Source organism: Pristiophorus japonicus, chromosome 11, assembly GCF_044704955.1.
Source record: "Pristiophorus japonicus isolate sPriJap1 chromosome 11, sPriJap1.hap1, whole genome shotgun sequence".
Taxonomy (NCBI): Eukaryota; Metazoa; Chordata; class Chondrichthyes; family Pristiophoridae; genus Pristiophorus; species Pristiophorus japonicus.
The window spans coordinates 213,975,791-213,994,317 of NC_091987.1; the positions used below are offsets into that span (position 1 = coordinate 213,975,791).

The window sequence follows — 18,527 nt, forward strand, 5'->3', positions numbered from 1 at the left end:
GGTACCCCACTAGTCACTGCCTGCCATTCTGAAAAGTACCCATTTACTCCTACTCTTTGCTTCCTGTCTGACAACCAGTTCTCAATCCATGTCAGTACACTACCCCCAATCCCATGTGCTCTAACTTTGCACATCAATCTCTTGTGTGGGACCTTGTCGAACGCCTTCTGAAAGTCCAAATATACCACATCAACTGGTTCTCCCTTATCCACTCTACTGGAAACATCCTCAAAAAATTCCAGAAGATTTGTCAAGCATGATTTCCCTTTCACAAATCCATGCTGACTTGGACCTATCATGTCACCTCTTTCCAAATGCACTGCTATGACATCCTTAATAATTGATTCCATCATTTTACCCACTACCGATGTCAGGCTGACCGGTCTATAATTCCCTGTTTTCTCTCTCCCTCCTTTTTTAAAAAGTGGGGTTACATTGGCTACCCTCCACTCCATAGGAACTGATCCAGAGTCAATGGAATGTTGGAAAATGACTGTCAACGCATCCACCATTTCCAAGGCCACCTCTGGGATGCAGTCCATCAGGCCCTGGGGATTTATCGGCCTTCAATCCCATCAATTTCCCCAACACAATTTCCCGGCTAATAAGGATTTCCCTCAGTTCCTCCTCCTTACTAGACCCCCCGACCCCTTTTATAACCGGAAGGTTGTTCGTGTCCTCCTTCGTGAATACCGAACCAAAGTACTTGTTCAATTGGTCCGCCATTTCTTTGTTCCCCGTTATGACTTCCCCTGATTCTGACTGCAGGGGACCTACGTTTGTCTTTACTAACCTTTTTCTCTTTACATATCTATAGAAACTTTTGCAATCCGTCTTAATGTTCCCTGCAAGCTTCTTCTCATACTCCATTTTCCCTGCCCTAATCAAACCCTTTGTCCTCCTCTGCTGAGTTCTAAATTTCTCCCAGTCCCCAGGTTCGCTGCTATTTCTGGCCAATTTGTATGCCACTTCCTTGGCTTTAATACTATCCCTGATTTCCCTTGATAGCCACGGTTGAGCCACCTTCCCTTTTTTATTTCTATGCCAGACAGGAATGTACAATTGTTGTAGTTCATCCATGCGGTCTCTAAATGTCTGCCATTGCCCATCCACAGTCAACCCCTTAAGTATCATTCGCCAATCCATCTCAGCCAATTCACGCCTCATACCTTCAAAGTTAGCCTTCTTTAAGTTCTGGACCATGGTCTCTGAATTAACTGTTTCATTCTCCATCCTAATGCAGAATTCCACCATATTATGGTCACTCTTCCCCAAGGGGCCTCGCACAACGAGATTGCTAATTAATCCTTTCTCATTACATAACACCCAGTCTAAGATGGCCTCCCCCCTAGTTGGTTCCTCGACATATTGGTCTAAAAAACCATCCCTTATGCACTCCAGGAAATCCTCCTCCACCGTATTGCTTCCAGTTTGGTTAGCCCAATCTATGTACATATTAAAGTCACCCATTATAACTGCTGCACCTTTATTGCACGCACCCCTAATTTCCTGTTTGATGCCCTCCCCAACATCACTACTACTGTTTGGAGGTCTGTACACAACTCCCACTAACGTTTTTTGCCCTTTGGTGTTCTGCAGCTCTACCCATATAGATTCCACATCATCCAAGCTAATGTCCTTCCTAACTATTGCCTTAATCTCCTCCTTAACCAGCAATGCTACCCCACCTCCTTTTCCTTTTATTCTATCCTTCAGCCTAGATTTTTGTGCTCAAGTCTCTGGAGTGGGTGTTGAATCCACAACCTTCTGGCTCAGAGGCGAGGGTGCTACCCACTAAGCCACAGCTGACATTTCAAAGTCAAAACTACACATATTTAATAAGTTATTAGAAAAAGTGTAGTGCCAGAGGTCAGGCGGTTAGCTTACGTAATAGCTATATTTAAAAGAACAATGTAACTATTTGTACTGCACTTATTTTGACCGAAAGGCGACAAGCCCCATTCCTTGTCAAGCTCTCTTTCCCTCCCCCCCGGCGACGCAAATCATTCCATGTGCGTGGTGCCGAGAAGCAGGATCTGAGGTTCCGACTCTCTCCAGCCCCAGCCGGCCTGGGCCACGGGCGCAGCCATCCTGGGGGTAAGAGAGGCCGGGGTGGGGAGGTGTAAGAGAGAGGCTGGGGTGGTGGGGGGGGTGGAAGACCGATCACATTCTCCCAACCCCCTACAAGGGACATCGTAGGAGTGGACGATATCCAGAAGTCACGACACTGTCACTATTCACTTCATACTCAATAAACTTGTTAACAATCCGTACACAATGCCTGCCCCATCTATGGTGGGGTGGGGGAAGGATGCACTTGCAGTGGGATAAGGCACTTCGGCTGGGGGAGGCATGTACTTGGACTGGGTTAAGGCACCAAGAAATCCAATGGGCAATTAAGAAAATTCTTTACCCAAAGTGTCGTGAGAATGTAGAACTCGCTACTACAGGGAGTGACTGAAGAGAATAGTGTAGATGCATTTAAGGGGAGGCTCGACAAGCCTATGAGGGAGAAGGGAATAGATGGTTATGCTGATAGATTTAGATGGGGGAAAGACAGGAGGCGGCTCGAGTGAACCATAAACTGGTTGGGCCGAATGGCCTGTTTCTGTGCCGTATATCCTGTGTAATTCTATGTAAGAACATAATGGGAGAATTTATGCACAGCAATGATTTTTTGGGGGGCTTCAAGATCGTGAACTTCTCAACCTTCAAAACGTACTGGTCCTAGTGGTCCCGGGTCCGCAGCACAAATGTGTTCCTAACTTGGCACTAAACTTAGCAGCCTCGCTCAACAAGAACTCAGAATGGCTGGTGTGAGAAATGAGGGTTTGAGCTGAGGCACATTGCTGGGGCAGAGTGGAGGAGCTTTACTCTGCCTCTAACCCACGCTTACCTCGCCTAGTAATGTTTGGTACTGCCACTGGTGCGTGAAATTGAAATTGTTCCATTCTTCGGCACCAACATCTCTCACCTCGAGGAGCGTAAAACGAACAAAAAATAAACAGGCTCGTACTCACTGTTGTCGAGTGTAATAAGAAAGATGCGCTGAAGCATGTGATTAATGTTGAGCTGTTCACATATTTCCTTTTGAGAGCGGAATGCACGATTGCCGTCTGTAATCGAGTCATTGTCAACGCTCTCAATACTGCTGACGTCCGAATTTTCACTGTTGTAACTGTCCTCTGTAGAATCTGGAAAGTCTGGAGTGTAACACACAAAGAAGTTACGCAATCACATAAGGACTGGGAGCTCACGGCAAGATAAACGAACAGGGTTCAAATGATTAAACCTTTCCCAAGTTTCTTGCTGTGCTGGGCTAGCTGATCTCCACCGCAGCAAGCGGCCTTTGCGCTCTGGGTAGTGGAGAGGGATGTCAGTCAGATTCCGGCTCTCAATTCCTGCTCAGTGATCCCTTCTTGTAACTGTGCATGCGGATGTCCAGTGATCACAGGGTCAGACTTCATTGTAGCCTCACCCGAGTGCTTACTTCCTCTTCCCTCCTACAAATACAAATTTGTTTCCCTTTACAGGAACTTGACACCTCCCATAGCTACCAATCACTGCATTCAAAACTTTGTTGTGCATCAGGTGTACGACAACATCATAGGAGGACAGGGAAAGCCCTCAAAATGCAGCCGAGTGGTCTTCTACAGTCACAGAAGTCTCAGCTAAGATTACTCAGCCCCACATGGATAGATTGACAGATGTAGCGAGTACATTTTAAGTCAATTCTGGCAGAAATTTGAGCCGACTCGCCTCAGATTTTCATATGTCTGGCCATGAAAGCTTCACTTCCTCTACTCCATCCCAACTTATATGTGTTTTGCTAAATCATCTGAGCCGCTCTCACGCACCACGCACCTCGTCCCGTCTCTCACTACTTTCTAAAATGTTTGCATACCTCCTGTACCAACACCTTCTACTCCCACAATCGCCCCATGTATTGCACCTGACTGCTCTTTCTGTAGCTGCCCATATACCCTATTTCCTGTCAGATCATAATACAGGCATTTTGTTACCCAACACAGGGTTTTGGGATTTATTGGACATGTATGCCACTGCACCTTTCCAACCCTGAGTTCTGCCAATACTGAAGCAAATAACTGCAGCCTTAACTTTGTGCAGTATACAGTAATATTAGTCAAACTTCTCTACTGCAAAAAGTTGTTGAGGCCAGTTTGTTAGATATATTCAAGAGGGCGTTAGATATGGCCCTTATGGCTAAAGGGATCAAGGGGTATAGAGAGAAAGCAGGAAAGGGGTACTGAGGTGAATGATCAGCCATGATCTTATGGAATGGTGGTGCAGGCTCGATGGGCCGAATGGCCTAATCCTACACCTATTTTCTATGTTTCTAAACTTCTACGCATCTCTAGCCACTCCCTCAAATAGCTACTAATCTTCTGCTTCACCATTACATCATCAACAAGCACAACAGACAAGGAACAAGAGCAAACTCCTAACTGAGGCTGAACTTTGCGGGGGGGGTGGGAAGGGAAAAGAGAGCAGATCCTTCGATTTTCTCAAGATCTCTATCTGCTTCTTATAGGATTTCTCTTCCACAGTGATGGTCTGTCCAATGGAAAATCACCATCTCAAACATTTAACCGCTGCTCTGCAAAAGCTGGAAGTCTTCCTGTTTAATCATCCTTTTCTGAAGGGACAGGTACAGCTCTTGCATTTTGTACTATCTTCTCAGCAAACTATTTCTTGCTGTTAAGCACGGGAAGATTGTTTTATGAATGCCCTTATCAGAGGTAACAGGGCCCCTCTGCCTTTCTCAGTTGTGTAAATATTTCTCACTCTAGTCACATTCCTCGTTCCCTGACTCCACAAATGATATTTAAAATTCCACATGCCATAACCATGCAAACTTTGAAGTTTACTAGACTGTCACGTACCCTCACCCATCGACAGGCTAGGGAGAAGGGTTTGGATTTCTCCAACAACCAGAAGCGCTGAGCTAAACTCTTGCAACCTAGGATAGAATTTCGCTATGGTCCATCTGAAGCACAGCTTCCTCATCACCACATTGCAAATTGGTGAGAATAATCTTCCCACTGTCAAACACGTGATGTATTAGTGAGATTAAAGAGTATGCACCTTTGGAATCTCTTAAACGATGAGTTACAGCAATGCTTTTGAACATTGAATGCTGCTGACAATAGGGGACGCGTGAACAAGAATTTGCCAACATCAGGAAGTTAAGTTAAAACAATGACAGTCACTTAAGGTGAGGATGGGGGCAGTGATATTTAGTGGCTTCTATTATCCATTTTACATTACACAAAGCTGACACGTTCAACCCGCTGTTGACAGTACCCTCGAATATAAAGGTTGCATTCTCCAAGAGTTGTAAATGGAGCATCCCCAGCTTGTCGGTTCTGATAAAGGATAACAAATCACACCATAGGAACAGAAGTCTATTGGTTAGGGTACCAGAGGGCATGAGTTGTGAATTTTTTTTTTTAAATCTAGTCATTTTAGGCTGGTACCAGTAACAGTAACCGCAAAAGCTGGCAAGATTGTTATAAAATTCCAAGTGGTTCACTACCCGGTCTGGTCTACATTTGTCTCCTAGACTATGTGATTGATTCTTCAAGGAATGGGCAATATACAAGCACATAAGAATTAGGAGCAGTAATAGGCCATTCGGCCTTCGAGCCTTTGTTGTACACTCTCTATATCCTTCCTTATGTAAGGAGACCAAAACTGTGCACAATACTCCAGGTGTGGTCTCACCAGAGCCCTAGATAATTGCAGTCTTTACTCTTGTACTCAAATCCTCATGTAATAAGGCCAACATACCATTTACTTTCTTAACTGCTTTGCTATACCTGCATGTTAACTTTCAGTGATTCGTGTACAAGAACACCCAAATCCCATGAGCCCTAATTTTAGTAACCTCTTGTGTGGCACCTTATCGAATGCCTTCTGAGAATCCAAATACACATCCACTGGTTCCCCCTTATCTATTCTGCTAGTTACAACCTCAAAAAACTCTAACAGATTTGTCAAACATGATTTCCCTTTTATAAATCTGTGTTGACTCTGCCCAATCCTATTATTATTTTCTAAGTGCCCTGTTACCACGTCCTTAATAATAGATTCTAGCATTTTCCCTGCTACTGATGTCAGGCTAACTGGTCTGTAGTTCACCATTTTCTCTCTCCCTCCTTCCTTAAATAGCGGGGTTACATTCGCTACCTTCCAATCCGTGGGAACCTTTCTAGAATCTATGGGATTTTGGAAGATGACAACCAATGCATCCATTATCTCTATAGCCAGCTCTTTCAAAACCCAAGGATATAGACCATCAGGTCCAAGGGATTTATCATCTTTCAGACCCATTAATTTCTCCAGTACTATTTTTTTTTACTAATACTAATTTCTTTCAGTTCCTCATTCTCTTGGTTCTCCACTATTTCCGGGAGGCTTTTTGCATCTTCTTCCATGAAGACAGACACAAAGTATTTGCTTAATTATTCTGCCATTTCCTTATTCCCCGTTAAAAGTTTTTCCTGTCTCAGCCTGTGAGGTTTATTTGTGCTAACATACGCTACCTTGCCACAGTTGCCCAGATCCCTGGAACAAACTTTTCATACACAATGAGTGGTTAGGATTTGGAATGCACTGCCCGATAGGGTGGTGGATACAGATGTAGCCTTCAAAAGGGAATTAGATAAATACTTGGGAGGAAAACATTGCTGGGATATGGAGAAAGAGCGGGGGGGGGGAGTGGGACTGACGGGATTGCTCTTCGAAAGAGCCGGTGCAGACTCGATGGGCCGAATGGCCTCTTTCTGTGCTGTACTATTCTATGATTCTATGAAAGCACCTTCGTTAGAGGAAAAAAAAGATCACCGACAATCAATGTTTAGATTTTAGACCACAGAAAGATTAACCAAATTTAAACCTTAACAAAGTCCTATTTAAAACATGTTAGAACCTCACCTGGTGCTGGCATTCACATGAAACACCTTCACAGCATATACCTGAAATGCAACCTATTCACTTGCTGCATTTTTCAAGGTCGATGTTCTATTCCTACTTTATCATATCCCAGAATGGTTAAATAAATAGGAGGCTCACTAGCAAGAGGTGGTACACTAGTGTTTGCAAAACATGCCGTCAACAACCTGCTAGTAACTGGGAAGCAGTCAGCCTCGGAAGCGCGCTTACCTTGTATCCCTGTCAGGGACTGCTGTTTCTGGACTGAGGCAAATTGTTTGGCATCGGCCACAGAACTGAAGAGAGCTGCAAAGGGGTTGCTGGATATGTTATTGTTGTTCTCCTGGTCAGTCATTTCTCTTCAAAGCCTGCTCCATCCAGCTCCAAAGCAGGCTGTGAGGAAGACAATACAAAGTGCAGATGAATCACCCACTGCTGCCAGGCAGTGCTGACACTCAAAACTATTCTGGCATGTCACAATATGTCAACACAACTGCACTGTCAAACCCGAAATTGCCCCAATGTGCTCTTTTGCTGGAGAGATTCAGACACTGTGTGTGATGACCCATTACAGTCATGCATCCACACGTCTCTGTTTAGAATAACCAAGCTTTCGGTAAAGTAACCTGCTTCCTGCTAATCCACAACCGTCTCTGGCTACAGACTGCAGGGAGCCAAGAGTTTCCGCTTTAGGCACAATTGACAATCCAGGCGCAAATGGCACTAGTTTTGAGACGTGTTCTTTTGCCCCTCAAGTTTCCACTCAACCCCATTGGCATATCGCCAAACACAGCATCTGCCATGAACTGGCGCAATTGGGCAGCATTTTAGAATGTAATTTTTTTTTTAAATTTGCATTGAAAATATTCGTTGATACACACAAGAGTAGTAACTTGTAGTTTTGTTAATAGAGCTGAAAATAGACTTATCACCAAACAAGCATTTTCAATCAGAGTGTCTAGTCCACCATATGTTGAGATACACAAGGTATCGCGATTGTGCGGGACATGCTTGATGAACCAGATGGTCTTTACCTGTCTGTCATTTTTCGTATCTGTGAGTTACCCAATTTTAAGTAACTGAAAATGACTTTATAAAACTATATCGAACCATTTGCCAGTTATATTGGTGTACAGCAATCCGTTTCTTAGTAAATGAAAAAAAAGTTAAAAGCTTTTAAAAAGGTGCCTATTAGTGCCCTTGCGCTTAAAAAAAAACAGCTTAATTTTTAGCGCCCCCTCGAAGGCCCGCAATTAGCGGGAACTCGCCGCGGTGATTCATTCGGTCTGCAGGTGCGGCCGTTTTGTGGGCTGGATCGGCTTCTAGCGCGATGTTCTTTAAACTAGTGCAATAGATCATGGCAGCTCAACTTGCACCGAACATAATTAGCACTTGAAATTACTCGATCTTTTTGTGCTGGTTCAGCCGATTTCAGGAGAATTGTTCTGAAAAAAAACAGCACAACCGAGCAGAAACTCCTGCCCTTCTTGACACTGAAGCTGGAAATTGACATCAGGCCAGTCCCAAAGGAGGAAAAACAATGCAACATGTTTTGTGATTTATAAAGTTGATCCTTTTGTGTCATGCACGTACCTATACAACAAGTCACTGTATTTCAAAGCAATCCAATGTATGTAAAGCACTTTGAGTCAAGGCGCCACACAAATGCAGAGCTTCTTGAACAATAATTTGTATTTATATAGCACCTTTAATGCAATGAAACGTCCCAAGGTGCTTCACAGGAGTATTATGCGATTAAAATTTGACACCGAGCCGCATAAGCAGAAATTAGCGCAGGCGACCAAAAGCGTTTTGAAGCAGGAAAGAGAGGTAGAGAGGCTCAAGCAGGGGGTTCCAGAGTTTGGAGCCTGGGCAACAGAAGGTTGAGTGATTATAATCAGGGATGCTCAAGAGGGCAGAATTAGAGGAGTGCAGGCATCTCGGGGGTTGTGGGGCTGGAGGAGATTACAGAGACAGGGAGGGGCATGTAGGGATTTGAAAATAAGGATGAGAATTTTGAAATCGAGGTGTTGCTTAACCGGGAGCCAATGTAGCGAGCACAGGGGGTGATGGGTGAGTGGGACTTGATGCGAGTTAGGACACGGGGCAGCGAGCACAGGGGGTGATGGGTGAGCGGGACTTGGTGCGAGTTAGGACACGGGGCAGCGAGCACAGGGGTGATGGGTGAGCGGGACTTAGTGCGAGTTAGGACACGGGGCAGCGAGCACAGGGGTGATGGGTGAGCGGGACTTGGTGTGTTGAAGTCAATACCTTGCCAAACTATATATTTACAAAAAACTTAATAAGCTGTCCACTTAGGAGCATGCCAGCTCGCAGACCCCTGCAGAGCCAGCTAACTGTACTGTATGTGCGGAGTGTGGAGGTATGTCAGCAGTTATGACCATCCTATAACCACTCACATATTCATGGCTTTCCAGCATGAAGTTACAAACCTTGCTGCTCATCCTGATATACTGCTCAAGAAATACGGGACAGTCACGCACACAAGCACCTGTAATCACTGCAGCCCTCCACTACTTCATAAAAGATCTGACAAGACAATAATAAAGCACCAAGCTCGAGCCGGTTATATCACCTGACCCACCAGATTCATACCGGGATCCATCCCAAGCTCTACAGCCCGTATCCAATCCCGCACAAGGTCCAGCTTGCCCAACACGCCCGTCCTTACTGACAGACACTGGCTCCCAGTTCCCCAACGCCTTCAATGTAAAATTCTCATACTTGTATTTAAATCCCACCACAGCTTATCTCTGTAACCTCTAGTTGTACAACAGCCTGAACTCGCCATTCCTTGGCAGCCTCTTATGCACCCCGCCCCCCCCCCCATCCACCACCCGCACTCTTCTTGCCCCACGATTGGCGGTCGTGCCTTCAGCTACCTAGGCCCCACACTCTTAACATTGCTCTGTGGTAGCACTCTCGCCTGAGCCAGAAGATTGTGGGTTTCAAGTCCCACTCCAGAAACTTCAGCCATAATCTAGGCTGACACTTCAGTGCAGTACTGAGGGAGTGCTGCACTGTCAGATGTGGCGTCTGCTCTCTCAGGTGGACATAACAGATCGAATGGCACTATGTCAAAGAAGAGCAGGGGCGTTCTGGCCAATATTTATCACTCAACCAATATCACTAAAACAGATTATCTGACATGATCACATTTCTATTTATGGGACATTGCTCTGCACAAATTGGCTGCCGCGTTTCCTATATTACAACAGTAACTACATACTTATGTTTAAATCCCTCCCTCGGCTTATCTCTAACCTCCCCTAGCTGTACAACTTCCCCGAACGTTACGTTCCTTGGCTCCAGCCTCTTATGCCCTCCCTCCCCCTGCCCTTTGCTTTGCCCGCACGATTGGCCTGCAGCTACCTAGGCCCCACACCCGAACACTGACTCAAACGTACTTCATTGGCTGTAAAGCGCTTTGGGGCACCCGGAGGTCATGAAAGGCGCTACATAAATGTAAGCCTTTCTTTCCTTACATTAAAATATCTAGAATACCATGGTAACGTAAATAAACTAAGAACCTCCTTTAAAGTAAGCACATATATCAACTCCCCCCACCCCCCCCAAATAAATTCTTACCGTCAGAGAATATTGGTTTCCTCAAACTTTGAGAAACACTTGTAAATATTAAAAACAACTTTCTACAAGGCCAGGAGGACATAAAAACATGCCAAAAAAAGATAGGACAGTTTGAATTCCATAAAGAATGATTAAATGGATTTTTACAAATTCCATGTTTCTCCCCTCCTCCGGAGGGTGGCAACACACACTGGGCTACGGTTACAAGAGCACCTGCAGCTCTCGGATAGCGTGAACACTTTTATTAGTAGGTGTCACTGCGTAATGGATCACGAGCACGAACTCTGGCTGAGTTTCCCCTTTCTGAGCCAAGGGAATGAGATCAACTGGAACGCTCCAACTGCTATCCTTGCTGAGATCAGCCAACACAGCACAGGCCTGGGATTGAACCCGGCACATGACTGGTCAGTGTATGGCTCAGTGGTCAGTGTACGCAGTAACCAAGTAAATTAACCCTTCATCACTTCAGTTTTTTTTAAAAAAAAGGAGTGATGTGCAGACTTAGGCCTAGAAATGTGTCTCGGGCGATGGCATAAAACGGGTGGTACCGGATTGTCCGCTCGTTGTATGCAGCATTTGATATTCAGTCTATTGACTGCAATGATCCTGAATATCAAGCGTTGCGTATACGGTTCACCCACCACCCCCTGTGCTCGCTGACCTACATTGGCTCCCGGTTAAGCAACGCCTCTATTTCAAAATTCTCATCCCTCCATGGCCTTGTCCCTTCCTATCTCTGTAATCTCCTCCAGCCCCACAAATCTCCCCTCCCGCCCAGAGATGTCTGCGCTCCTCCAATTTGACCCTCTTGAGCTCCCCGATTATAATCGCTCAACCATTGGTGGCTGTGCCTTCTGTTGCCTGGGCCCCAAGCTCTGGAACTCCCTCCCTAAACCTCTCCGCCTCTCTTTCCTCCTTCAAGACACTCCTTAAAACATACCTCTTTGACCAAGCTTTTGGTCACCTGTGCTATTTTCTCCTTATGTGGCTTGGAGTCCAATTTTTTTGGTCTCATAATCCTCCTGTGAAGCGCCTTGGGACATTTGACTACATCAAAAGCGCTATATAAATACAAGTTGCTGTGTAACGAGCGGGCGATCTGATACCACCCGTTTTGCGCCACCACTCGAGACAAATTTCCAGATGTTCTTAACTGTGCTTATGGGACATTGAAACCCGACAAATCAGATACAAATAGAGATTCTAGAATTCCACATCGGGAACGTTTTAAACATCATTGAGATGATTCTACATCGATTTTTTTCAGTCAGGGTTGGAAGAAGTACGTCAACATCAGGAGCACATCCTTTGCAAACTTTGCTTCCCTACAAATCTGGAGTGTAACCAGAGTAAACAATCACCTGGAGTGGTTGCACAATTTGCTTCTCAATTGTAGTGCTTCCGACCAAGCTGCGTTGCTGCACTGCAGAACAATGCAGCTAGGAATAGAATCCATGCTGCTGCATGAACTCAGAATAACTTGGTGCAAAAATGCAAGGCAGCAAAGTGAAATTGCTACACTGCATATCATAAGCACAGCAATGTCTTCCGCTCATTCGAATCCGTTTATGTAAACATGGTTGAACCTCGGCCTCTCATCCTATGTTCGAAGGTTCCAGGAGCCATAAAACCAATTTAAAATATTTCCTCTGTCTATTTGTGAAGTAGCAGGAAGAGTCTGGTCCAGCAGCAACTCGTATTCCTTTCGTGCCAGCTCTCAAACACATCCCAGAGCACTCTACAAGGGAGAAGGAAATTGTGGACATCAAGCAGGAAAGGAAAGAATGGTTGAAGGGAAGGCTTTTCATTGAAAGAGGTGGGATTAATATTCAGATTAATTTGCCATCTTGCAAGCCATGTGAGTATTATGGGCGATGCATTAAGTTTCAAGATTACGAGCTGCATTTGATAGCGTTGCAGACTCTTGTTGCAGATTTAAAAGTAACAGATTTGCAGATAAATGTTTCCACCCCTTTGTAACATCAATAACTGGTTTAGTGGAATTTACATTTGTGTAAACAGATAGAGGATCAATCAAAGGTTATCTCATCAAAAATTGGTCTTTCATGCCAGAAATTCCTGCAATATCTATAAACTGTAGGGTGGGAAGGGAGGGGGAATATGGACCAAAACTAGACCACCACTATACTGGTTATGGTGTATGCTGTGGGTAGGAGAATGGTGGTACGGCAGTAATGCACTCCCTGTATCTTTCCTCTATCAACTTGCAACTAAGCTTTCTGGATTTAGGAAAGTGAGATTCCTATGGGGAGAAAGCGTGCAATCCATATTGGGCAAATAGAAACAGCGCTAGTGGATGGCAATTTCTCCGTAGCTTAAACTGGACACTCAAACAGAGTTCAGTGGGTAGCACTCACTCTCTCTCGCCTTTGAATCAGAAGGTTGCGGATTCAAATTCCACTCCAGGAACTTGTGCACATAAATCTAGGCTGACATTCCAGTGCAGTGCTGAGAGAGTGCTGCACTGTCAGAGGTGCAGTCTTTCAGATGAGACGTTAAACCGAGGCCCTGTCTGCTCTCTCAGGTGGACATAAAAGATCCCATGGCACTATTTCAAAGAAGAGCAGGGGCATTATCCCCGCTGTCCTGGCCAATATTTATTCCTCAATCAACATCACTAAAAACAAATTATCTGGTCATTATCACATTGCTGTTTGTGGGAGCTTGCTGTGCGCAAATTGGCTGCTGCATTTCCCACATTACAACAGTGACTACACTCCAAAAGTACTTAATTGGCTGTAAAGCGCTTTGAGACGTCCGGTGGTCATGAAAGACACTATATAAATGCACGGAGTGAGTGATACGTTCATGTCAGACCTAATGCTGCCCAAGGAAAATCATTACTCAAGTCCAAGCACTGACAGTTAGACTATTGAACCATAGGGGCATCACAGACAACCTGACTCTGACCTCAGCACACTTTTAACCGAGCTGGTTAATGATCAGGACAGCTACCTCATGGACTTTTCTCCTCCCTTGCCCTGGAGCATTGATGCCAATGGCAGTGCCCACACTGTTGCCCAAGAAGGCATCAACCAACTCGAGAAAGAAAATGGGAAATGAAGATTTTTAACTGCGTCAGTGAATGCTTAAGCACCACTGACATGGTACACTGCCATAATATGTACACCCTGAAGCTCATTACTGGCCAAAACAACAAACTGTAACAAATACATTTCCCATCACAAACAAATCAAGCAGGAATGGGTCATAAGAACATAATACAAGCAGGAGTAGGCCATTTGGCCCCTCGAGCCTGCTCTGCCATTCAATAAGATCATGGCTGACACGGGTCACAAGCAATGTTCCCGCTACGGTGCGATGCAAACATGTAGTAATCTGAAAGGACCCGTGCAGGCTGCTCACCAGCTTTTACATTGTAAATACTATGCATGCGCAGAAATTTAAAGGGACCACGCATTTAAAGTAACAGGCCGCACAGAATAAAGCGCAGCTTTCAGAGAACATTGGTCACAAGTGTGTGACTGAAATAATCTCAGTCCATCGACTGCTGAAACCCTCATCCATGCCTTTGGAAGTTTCAAACGCAACTATTCCAATGTGTTCTTGGTTGGCCTGGCATACCCTACCCTCCATAAACTTCAGCTCATTCAAAACTCTGTTCAGGGGCACTGAGGTCAAAGTGTAAGCAAACACATGTGCCAGAATGGCGAATGAAACTTAGCTTCTTCCCCCCCGTCCCCTCCCAACCTTACCTCATTAAGCCGGAGAGAGAAAAGAACATTTGCATTCTGTTTCCTCGCTAGACCCTAGCATCTGTGCCCTCACTCCGATTTGGTGGCCTATTATATTTTACATCGCTGATTTTCCACAATATTTCAGCAGTCGGAACGAGTTACAAACCTCTGATCAAGTTTGCAATAAATCAAGAACATGCAAGGCTCAATAGTAATATAGGATCATAAGAACTGCTAGACAAAAAAAGACCAAAGTCCATCTAGTTCAACTTCTGCCATCCGGGTAGCCGCATGGAGCTGTAATCACAGCAATCAATCTCGATAAATTAGTCTGCAACAGACCCAGACATGACGTGAGGAAGAACACAGTTATGGAGAGCTTTAGGAACCCATGGAAAGATAGTCTTACTTTTATATAACGCCTTTCATGACATCAGGATGTCCTGAAGTGCTTTGCAGCCAATGACGTACTTTTAAAGTGTACACACTGTTGTAATGTGGGAAACGCGACAGCCGATTTGTACTCAGCAAGCTCCCACAAATAGCAAAGTGATAAACTATTGAAGTAATGTTGATTGAGGGATAAATATTGGCCAGGACACCGGGGAGAACTCCCCTGCTCTTCTTCGAAATAGTATCATGTGATTGGATATGTCCACCTGAGGGGCAGACAGGGCCTTGGTTTAATGATTCATCCGAAAGACGGTACCTCAGAGAGTGCAGCACTCCCTCAGTACTGCACTGAGTGTCAGCCTAGATTTTGTTTCTCTGGAGTGGGACTTGAATCCACAATCTTCAGACTGAGGCGAGTGTGCTACCCACTGAGGGCCACGTTCCTCCCAAGCATGCTACACTCACCACACATCATCAGGTCTCAAATTACTCATATTATTGGATCCCAAAATGTTATTATCTAAATAAAGTCTCTCTAATTTGCATTTGAATGAATACTAACTGCTTCTACCGTCTCTCTCGGGAGCCGGTTCCATAGATTAACCACTTGCTCACTGAAAATATTGTTTCCGCAGATTAGTTTTGAATTTATCACCTTCAAGTGCAGGCCGTGTCTCTGGTTCTACTCTTCTGGACAAGATGAAACAGCTCATCATGGACTACATTATCTAGTCCCTTTAGAATCTTAACAAACAGCAATCACATCACCGCTCAACCTTCTGTTTTCCAGTGAGAACATGCCCAGTTTACATTATCGCTCCTCACAATCCAATCCAATCCAATCCGCACCAATTGCTAAGACAAACAATAACCTATATTCAAATTCAACATCTTCTGAATCACTGCGAGCCGAGGGCGATTAAACAAAGCAGGATTCTTAGGGAGTGAGGGAAGAAAAATCATCACAATGTTGTAAACCTCTTCATTCATAGGAACAATGTCCCACGAATGTCTTTGACGGCTTACCAGAAAGAACGGACGATAAAAATGTATAGGTTTTAATTTGGCTGATCAGCGAGCTGCTCTGTGTGTATTAGTAACCAACCTCATGGACGGGGGAAATAGGGAAAGGGGAGACGATGAGAGCGAGCGATCTTTCGATAAATTATATATTGTATTCCCCCTTACACTGTCCCCCCCCCCATTAAAAAAAAAATAGAAAAAGGAATTAATATAGAAACAGAAAATGCTGAAAATACTCAGGTCAGGCAGCATCTGTGGCGAGAGAATTAAAATTCATGGGTTTGGATGTGGATGAGAAAAAGGGAATTAACCTGGTGTCCAGACAACCAGTGACTGACTGTGGTTCAGTGAGAGAACTAAAGATGCCTGAAAACCTTGGGCCTGCACAACACACACGCATTCAATACACACCAAGAAGGGAGCACACAAAAAAAGTATTAAACTGTAAACAGGAAATAATAAAATATTCATAACAAACTAGTCACAGAATAATTTTTAAAAGATTAAAATAAATAAAGGTGCCCGACAAACCTAGGCCTGCACAACACTCAAATTCAATAAACACCACAAAGGAGGGGGACACACAAAATATGTATACATATTAAATGGCAAAAAGGAAATAATATATTAACAGCAAACTAGTCACAGAATAATTTTAAAGAGATTAAAATAAAAGGTGGCGGAAAACCCTGTGCCTGCACAACACACAATCACACACATTCAATAAACACCATGGGGAGGTGGTACACAAAATATTCAATGGGAAAAAGGAAATAATATTTTCACAGCAAACTAGTCACAGAATTATTTTAAAGAGGTTAAAATAAACCCTGGGCCTGCACAACACACACAATCACACACACACAATCAATGAACACCATGGGGAGGGGGTACACAAAATATTAAATGGGAAAAAGGAAATAATATTTTCACAGCAAACTAGTCACAGAATAATTTTAAAGAGGTTAAAATAAACCCTGGGCCTGCACAACACACAACACACAGACAATCAATGAACACCATGGGAAGGGGAGCACACACAATAGTCAATGGGGAAAAAGGAAGGATTAATATATTCACAGCAAATTGGGCACAGGATAATAAAAAATAGATTTTAAATCCTAATAATAAGCAGGAGCAATTGGCCAAACACACACACACCACAGAAAGTTAGCAATGGGTAGGTGGGTGAGGGGGGGGGGACATAAGACCAGACAGATGGAATAAATGCTAATTATACTGGGATTATTGGAGATTATATTGTGATTATTGGGATAAATGCTGATTATATTGGGATCACTGGGGGGGGAGCAGGCCCGGGGGGAAGCCCAGGCACCTGGCGCTCTCAGGACGCGGCTTTGTCCACTGAGGGGGAAGTGGCTTTTATTGACTGTTATTTTATTAAAAGGGGGTTTTATTTTCCCCCCCCCGACGCCCCCCGGGTAGGTAAAACGATATATAACACGGACATTGCCTGGCTGTCCCCCGCTCCAGCCGCGCTTACCTGCGGGTTGCTGGCGGGCTGCGACCTGCGGGTCCGTGCGCCCAGGCCCGGGCTGCGTGCGCGTCCGCGGGCGCCGTGCGCGTGCACACGCGGCTCCCACAAGGCGGGCGCGTCCCTCCTCTGCCGCGCACGCAGCTCACTCTCTCTCTCTCCCCCGCCCTCCCCACGTCACCTTCTTAAAGGGGCAGAGTGTTGGCCAAGGGGATTTAAAGAGACACAGCACACAGCTTCACACCTACCATTCCTGGGCCACCAGCCATTTTATATATATATATATATAATCATCATCATCATCATCAAGCAGCATCTGTGGAGAGAGAAAAACAGAGTTAACATTTCAGGTTGATGAACGAAGGGTTCTGATGAAGGTTTACCCACCCGAAGCGAGGATGACTTGCTTCCACGTCAAAAAAAGGGATGTGTTTACAGGTGTTTCAAGAACATAAGAACATAAGGATTAGGAACAGGAGCAGGCCATCTAGCCCCTCGAGCCTGCTCCGCCATTCAACAAGATCATGGCTGATCTGGCCGTGGACTCAGCTCCACTTACCCGCCCACTCCCCGTAACCCTTAATTCCCTTATTGGTTAAAAATCTATCTATCTGTGACTTGAATACATTCAATGAGCTAACCTCAACTGCTTCCCTGGGCAGAGAATTCCACAGATTCACAACCCTCTGGGAGAAGAAATTCCTTCTCAACTCGGTTTTAAATTGGCTCCCCCGTATTTTGAGGCTGTGCCCCCTAGTTCTAGTCTCCCCGACCAGTGGATATTCCGGGTCCCGAACTACATCGTGAAGGGTGGAAGATGCCTGTGCGTGGATTTTTTTAAGGTGCAGTGGTCGTTGCACACCAGCCACCACACGGGCTTGACAGAGCGAGGTCTTGGTCCAGTGGCAAGGGTTATGCAAGACTAACTGGAGACCAGCTCTGCTGCACGGACCGAGTGCGCGCACATATCGCAGTGTGGGCTGGGCCCCTCGCCTCTTCTGGGCCCCAGATTCATGCCTCTCCTGGGCCCCGGTCACTTCCCTCTACAGACCCTTGCCGCTCCTTCGCCCCTCGTGCTGTGCCTGCCCGCACTGCAATCAGCCGTCGCCCTCCTGCAGTGGTATGTTGCCGCACGCTGCTCCCTCTGATGGTCCCGGCCTGCTGATGGTTTTGCAGGCCGGGACTGCGCTGATTTCCGTGCCGGGCCACCGCACGCTCTTCCCTCCAATGGCCCCGGCCACCAATTCAGCCTCTCAATGGCCCATATATATACACACACAGAGATTTACAACAGAGAAAGAAAGAGAAACAGAAAATACTGGAAATGCTCAGCG

At 45.2% G+C, this 18,527-nt stretch overlaps 1 protein-coding gene across 1 annotated transcript in view; it reads right to left on the reverse strand.

Moving 5' to 3' along the window:
• ube4a (ubiquitination factor E4A (UFD2 homolog, yeast)) overlaps nt 1–17,283 on the reverse strand; it is a 62,334-nt gene extending 45,051 nt beyond the window's left edge. Inside the window, exons 1-3 of the mRNA XM_070894513.1 lie at nt 17,203–17,283; nt 7,186–7,347; nt 3,021–3,203 (exon numbers count right to left, since the gene is read on the reverse strand). Coding sequence (XP_070750614.1) covers nt 3,021–3,203; nt 7,186–7,309 — 307 coding nt within the window. The 5' untranslated portion in view covers nt 7,310–7,347; nt 17,203–17,283. The remainder of the gene's footprint in view (nt 1–3,020; nt 3,204–7,185; nt 7,348–17,202) is intronic.
• Between the last annotated feature and the right edge of the window lie 1,244 nt (nt 17,284–18,527).